The sequence below is a fragment of the Phoca vitulina genome, unplaced genomic scaffold, assembly GCF_004348235.1.
Source record: "Phoca vitulina isolate PV1807 unplaced genomic scaffold, GSC_HSeal_1.0 scaffold68, whole genome shotgun sequence".
In the NCBI taxonomy this organism is placed as follows: Eukaryota; Metazoa; Chordata; class Mammalia; order Carnivora; family Phocidae; genus Phoca; species Phoca vitulina.
Genome location: NW_022589771.1, coordinates 6,036,935 through 6,044,033, shown reverse-complemented (window position 1 = coordinate 6,044,033; position 7,099 = coordinate 6,036,935). Strand labels below are relative to the sequence as shown.

General features: G+C 47.7%; 1 protein-coding gene across 2 annotated transcripts in view; it reads right to left on the bottom strand.

Annotated features, from left to right (window-relative positions):
• Positions 1–6,739, bottom strand: part of NDUFV3 (NADH:ubiquinone oxidoreductase subunit V3) — a 12,755-nt gene extending 6,016 nt beyond the window's left edge. Inside the window, exons 1-2 of one of the 2 annotated variants that reach the window (XM_032392663.1) lie at positions 6,499–6,739; positions 5,202–5,322 (exon numbers count right to left, since the gene is read on the bottom strand). In XM_032392663.1, coding sequence (XP_032248554.1) covers positions 5,202–5,322; positions 6,499–6,546 — 169 coding nt within the window. In that variant the 5' untranslated portion in view covers positions 6,547–6,739. The remainder of the gene's footprint in view (positions 1–5,201; positions 5,323–6,498) is intronic. The other variant, XM_032392664.1, reaches the window with a different exon arrangement.
• Between the last annotated feature and the right edge of the window lie 360 nt (positions 6,740–7,099).

The following is a 7,099-nucleotide window of genomic DNA, read 5'->3' as shown; positions in this document are numbered from 1 at the left end:
CTCCGCCATCGTCTCCCCCAGCACCATCGTCTCCCCCAGCACCATCGTCTCCCCCAGCACCAGCAGCAGCAGCAGCACCACGTCCTCCGTGCCACGTCTGAGGCTGTGGCCACCTACCAGCCCAGAATCTGCATTCTGAATGCCGAGCTGATGCAGCTAACTCCCAGAACTCGCACAGAACTCCAGGGTCACGTTAAACATAAAAATGAGGCAAAGGAGTGTACATGCACTTGAACTCTCTCTCTCTCTAAATTCTACCTGAATCAGCTCAGAAACTCCTCGTGGCCCCTACACCCCCAGCCTGCTCACCTCTATCATTCATCCATGTTTATGTGGAGCCTAAATTTTCCAAGTATGAAAAATTAAGTTAAAATAAGGCGCATCTTAGATAGGCTGCTTTGAATAGAAAAGTTACAATGCCTGAATCTTCCAAAATATGTTGTGGAGATGTAAAAAACTGCAAATAAGTTATCAAAATCACATTATAGGTTGGTTTATCATCTACTGAAAATGGAAAGAAAATTTCAAATGGGATCAACAGTGATATCATTTAGAAATTGTGTTTGAAAAGGAAATTTCTATGATATGAAATAAGAATGTTTTAAGGTTTCTTTTATTCATGCTAAATTACTGGAAGAATTTCATAGAAAGGCTAATAGACTAAAACAGGGTAATGCATTTTGTTTTGTTTTTTTTTTAGATTTTATTTATTTATTTGACAGAGACACAGCGAGAGAGGGAACACAAGCAGGGGGAGTGGGAGAGGGAGAAGCAGGCTTCCCGTGGAGCAGGGAGCCCGATGCGGGGCTCGATCCCAGGACCCTGGGATCCTGACCTGAGCCGAAGGCAGACGCTTAACGACTGAGCCACCCAGGTGCCCTGCATTTTGCTTTTTTTTTTTTAAATATTTTATTTATTTGAGAGAGAAAGAGAGCAAGAGAGCATGAGCTGGGGGGAAGGGCAGAGGGAAAGGGAGAAGCAGACTCCCGCTGAGCAAGGAGCCTGATGTGGGGACTTGATCACAGGACCCCGAAATCATGACCTGAGCTGAAGGCAGATGCTTCACCAACTGAGCCACCCAGGTGCCCCTGCATTTTGCTTTTTAATGACAGCCAATTTCTGACCCTCTGCAGCCCAGGCCCAGTGTCCTCTTGTGACTCAAAAGGAAGTTGCCGCAATGATCTGGAGCTGCCACTAGTAACCGCTGTTCCAGAGTCTGCACCCAACCGTGCAGTACAGAATGAGGTCACCCGAAAAACAGCCCTCTCATGTAGAGGAATGAGGGCTCTCACTTTATGACCCTACTGGTTTGTTTACATGAAGTCTCTTACTTCTATCTAGAGGCAGGGTGCCCATACACTCTATGTTTTAGTTTGATGCTGACCTTCCTTGAAAATCATATGAAAGCACAACGCTACGTAAATAAGTCTAGCCACGGAGGCCTGTCTCACAGCACAAGCCGGGGACTTTTGTGGACTGTTTCTACTCTGTCAGAGATCATATAAATGACCATAACAGCCTACGCACAATAAAGGCCTACAAACTCTAGTAACAGCACCGAGAGAAGTCCTACTGCTTCTCTATCTCCTCTCAAAACAGAACTTACATTTCCCGAATCTCTTTTCTGCTCAGTTGAAAAGTGAGGGCATGACCTTCAAGTTTTTAGTGGTCTCCCTATCAAAGCTTTTTTTTTTTTTTTTTTCAGCCCTTTTTTTTTTTTTTTTTTAAAGATTTTATTTTTAAGTATAACCTCTACACCCAATGTGGGGCTCGAACTTACAAGCCCGAGATCAAGAGTCGTGTGCTCCCTGACTGAGCCAGCCGGGCACCCCTAGTGGTCTCCCTATTAAAGGCAAAAATGACTATTGGTGTTTGAAATGGATTAGCCACCTTAGAATTCTTCCATATCTTCTCACTGGGTCGCAAAACTCACCTTGGAAACAAAGCATATTCAAAAACAAACGCACATTTTGACAACATGAAGGAATCAGTTACTCAAATTTTATATGCTAATTAAAAGCTTTTTTTTAGATGTACAGGGCTATAAGGTTTTTTTTTTTAAAAGATTTTATTTATTTATTTGACAGAGAGAGACAGCGAGAGTGGGAACACAAGCAGGGGGAGCGGGAGAGGGAGAAGCAGGCTCCCCGCGGAGCAGGAGCCCGATGTGGGGCTCGATCCCAGGACCCTGGGATCATGACCTGAGCTGAAGGCAGACACTTAACGACTGAGCCACCCAGGCGCCCTAAGGTTTTTTTTTTTTTAATGAATACATGAGAATCTAGATTTTTTTTCAGAGGCAAGACAGCAGAGTGATTAAAAACACAGACAGTGGGGGCTTACTACCTGGGTTCATGACCGGCTCCGCTACTGACATGTGTGACCCTGAGCAGCTCACGGCTCTCTTCCCTCTACTTTCTCATCTACGTTGCAGGGATACTACTAGTATCTACTCACGGGGTTGTGAGCACCAGACAAGAGACTATATGGAGTGCTTGGAACAGTGCCTGGCACCGTTGGTTAGGATTAAATACAAAGAATCCCTATTTCCAGAGATTCCTCACGTTTCAAACTGAAATAAGGACTTGAAATGGATAATTAACTTTGGCTTCCTGGCAGATTCTTTAAAAAGCGACACAGCAGTCAATGATTGAATACAGATTGTGGTAAACCTCAGCCTAGTGCCCGGATTCAAAGGAACATCAAAGCCAGGGAGCCAGGCAGTTCTGTGGGAGGGGGGACCTACCAGGAGACCCTGGACTCATATCTGTACTGGTGGGTCCCCGCAGGAAGCATGGGCCACAAGAAGCTGGAGCTCCAGAGAGAATGAGGCAGAAGGCGTTCTGTAATACCCGGCTCCTGACTCTGAGGCAGACCCTTTGACTAGAGATGGGACCCCAAGGGTGAGTGCTCAAGGACCAGTCTGCATGCAGGCAACTTCTGTTAGAGCTTCCAAAGCCACTGAGAGTGGACAGGGTTTTAAGCTGGCAATGTGCCACCAGCAGGCAAAAAGCATTTGTGCATCTGACACTCAACCGGTCTTTTAAGTACTGACACTTCAGGTAGACATGGAGACCTACACATGTCAATTTAGAAGCATCTTCATACACGGATTAAAATTATTATAACTTTTTTTATAATGATAGTTTTTGTCTGTTTTTTTTTTTAAAGATTTTATTTATTTATTTGACAGAGAGAGAGAGAGAGAGAGACAGCGAGAGAGGGAACACAAGCAGGGGGAGTAGGAGAGGGAGAAGCAGGCTTCCTGCCGAGCAGAGAGCCCGATGCGGGGCTTGATCCCAGGACCCTGGTATCATGACCTTAGCCAAAGGCAGACGCTTAACGACTGAGCTACCCAGGCGCCCCTAAAATTATTTTTAAATTATGGGACACAGGGGCGCCTGGGTGGCTCAGATGGTTGAGCGTCTGCCTTCGGCTCGGGTCATGATCCCGGGGTCCTGGGATCGAGCCCCGCGTCGGGCTCCTGGCTCGGCGGGGAGCCTGCTTCTCCCTCTCCCTCTGCCTCTCTCCCTGCCTCTGTGTCTCTCAGATGAATAAATAAAATCTTTAAAAAAAAAATTATGGGACATAAATGTAATGTGCATTAGAGACTGTGGTTCTGGATCCTGTCTTCCCACCTGGAAGCACTCTATGATGGACACAGCACGCACGCGCATCTCGCGCTGGCCCCGCTCTGGCAGGGAGGTACTGCGTCCAAGGGCGGAAACAACACAGGCCCAAGCCCAACTCCCAGCTCAGTGCTCCCTTCTCATAACTGCACCCCATTCCACTCACATATTCATTAGTTCAGTGTCATAAACCTAGGAGGTAGGAGAGCAGATACAAGACTAAAATTCACCAAAGGCAGCGATAACATTAGTAAGGAGATGCAACTAATCATCAGTAAACATTGAAAGAATGTCAAAAATGTGCCAGGCATAATGCAGAACTGAACCGACATTCTGGCTGTAAACGTTTTTTTAGGAGTGATCATGGCACTCTGGTTTCGTTAAAAAAAAAAAAAAAAAGAAAGAACACTGGATTTAAAACTGGACTGAGTTAAACAGAATAGAACATTCTGAGTTAAACAGAATTCACCTGAGCTGAATTCAGGCCTCCAATGAGCCACCATCAGGAAGGGGTGTTTCCTCAATCGATGGGGCATGAAAGGCAGTCAGGGGCTAGCACACTCAACTGGGCCAGTATTTTAAATGCTAGCAGTGGCTTTGTGTGCACTCCAAGGAGGGATAAAACAAAAAATATCTAAGCACTTTCAAATATTCAAACTGAGGAAATGGTAAATGATGAAAATAAGACAAACTCAAATTATCATTCTGAACCACATATAAAAGTCAAAGGTTTGCAGAGACTGTACATATACATCTTTCATTTTTTTATTTTTTAAGATTTTAAGTAATGTCTACACCCAATGTGGGGCTCAAACGCACAACCTGGAGATGGAGAGTCGCATGCTCCAGGGACTGAGCCAGCCAGATGCCCCTATAATCAGTTATTCGTAATGAACAGGGAGTAGAAAATAAAATTCCTAGAAGTATTTAAAATATACTGTCACACTTTCTATTTTCCTTCCATGAGGATATGCTACATTGGTATTCAGGAGGGAAAAAAAAGTAAAAACCAGCAATAACAATCAAAATGACTATGAAAAGAGCTGGAAACAGATCAGACATCATGCTTCATCAAAGTAAGTTGTAATGGAGAACGGTGCCTGCCCTTAACTCCCTTTCCACGGTCATAAAAAGATGCCTGCAACCCTGGACCATGGCCAACCAAAGCCTGGGAAGCCACATCTGAGTTTCAGAGACGCTGAGAAAAGCCACAACTGGGGGAAGAAAAGCAAGGTGGAGTTCAGAGCTACCATGGGAGTGTGGGATCTGTACCTGGGCCATCTAAATGCCCCCGCCTTTGCACTCCGCATCCCCTTGCTGCGTGTTAGAGTATGGCACTTGGAACTAACACAGGCAGAACTGGTTCGGGGCTAAATATTGAGTCAAAGACTGTTACATGACTGATATGTTTGGTCTAAAACCCATCACAGATCTTATGTCTGATTATAATCTGGACACTGCTGGAAATGAAGAATCAAATTACGTAGTTAGTAAAACTTTTCATGCTTGGAAAGCACACTGATTTATTTGCTTTGCATTCTCTTTCCCTTATGACTATCATTAAAATCTTACTTTTTGGTGGACTTTGCCTCTTGGAATTCGGTGGCAGTCCCTTTTCACTCTTCCCTGATTCTGCAGAGAGAGAAACCGTGGAAGCAAGTCCTCGAAACACTCGTGCTTCTAGGAGCATAGTCTGACAAAAGAATTAACAAATATGGACATTTTAGAGTAATGCCGTTTAGAAGCTGTTACAACATAGAAATACTATGTGTTATTACTAAGCATTCATATGGTATATTTCTCATAGTTATTACAATTTCCATAACGTATGTGTTATGGAAATTTTGGAAAATACAAAAAAAAAGCTGCAAGAAAAAAAACCACAGGACAGTCACTATTAACTATGTAACTCCAAGAAATGTCAAAACAGATCTTCTCCCGTGCACACTTTTTGTAGTCCCCAATTACCTATTAACCTACAAAATACTCTGATTTTTTTGTAAAATGTTTTCCTATACTTAGAACGCTAAGTAGAAGAAATACTATTTGGCTGTTAATAATGATGTAGACGAATAATAACTGCTTCTGAACTGTTTATATCGTAAGTGGCAAACATCTTATAAACTGATAATTCACTCAGCATGTACTTACTAACAGCTGCTATGGGCTGAGCACTTTTCTAGAAGCTGCATAAAGAACAGAGGTGCCTCTCCTACATATGTGAAGGTAAAGATATGTTTTCTATGTTTATGACTGCAAGTACGTGTCTATGCGTACACATGAGAGCTGAAACAATCATTTAGAAGCAGGTATTTCAAGGACTAAATGGCGGACTCTGAAACAGGTATCCCCATCTATCTATACTCTACTTTGCAATGAACAGTTAGTGCTTTTGTAGTAAGAGCCGTTTAAAATTTACAGTTAAGTGGCCTTACATTTTTTTCTATATGGAAAAAGAAAGCCCTTCTTCCTTCCTCTCTTCACAGATGGGGTAATGTAGGCTGACGTCCCAGTGGCTGCCCGGTAAGTTACCAGGTGAACCAGGTACCTCAAAGTCCCCTCCTCTCCTCTCCGGGCTAAACAAGAGGTCAAGACGCTGTCCTTCACGGTTCTGACAGCTGGGAGCCCTCGCACCTGCCCCGTGGCTCCGGCCCCGCGCGCCTGGCGCTCCTCAGGTGATCGGGGTCCGCCAAGGGGCTGTGGCCGGGCTCAGCGCCCGCTCGCCGGCCCCCAGGCCCGCCCCACGGCCACTTGCTCCGGCCCGGGGTCCTCTCCTGCACCCGGGAGGCGGGTCAACGGCGCACCAGGACGGCCGGAGATGGCCCTGGCCCTACACGGCCTCCCCGCCGCCGGCCCGGCTCCCCTTTACCTTCAGCGCCCCGGACCGTCCTTGCCGCAGCATAAGCGACGCCGCCATGGCGGTGACACGGGGGAGCGCCGGGCGAGGGCCGGACGGGCCGGAGGTCGCACCCGGACTGACGCCACCGCTGCGCGCGCTCCGCCGCCGAGGTCCCGCCCCTGGGCCGAGGGCACCAATCACAGGCAGGTACGGGGGCGGGGCGGAGCGGGGCAGAGGCCGGGGCCCGCGGGCGCATCCCAGCCGCCTCCCGGCGCCCAGCTCGGCGCCCCAGGCCACGCCCCCAGGTGGAGCTGACAGTCGCCGGCGGGGCGGCTCTCGTCCGAGCAGCCCCGGGGCTGGCTGCGCGCGTGGCCGTCGGAGTGGTCTTGCGGTGTCCTTGTCCCCGGAGGGCCGGCGCGACGTCTGCCAGTGTCTCTTCCCCAGGTGCACAGACTCCAGACCGTGCCCTGGCGACTCTGGCCCTGACCCAGAGTCGTCGGTTTGGTGGCCCCGCGGCACGTTAGGTCCGGGCCTCAGCGCGCGCCCGGCCTCCCTCGGCTGCCACTGGGCGGCGTCAGGTCGGACCCCATCCTGCGATGCACACGGTCAGCAGTGGTCACCGCTGTTCATT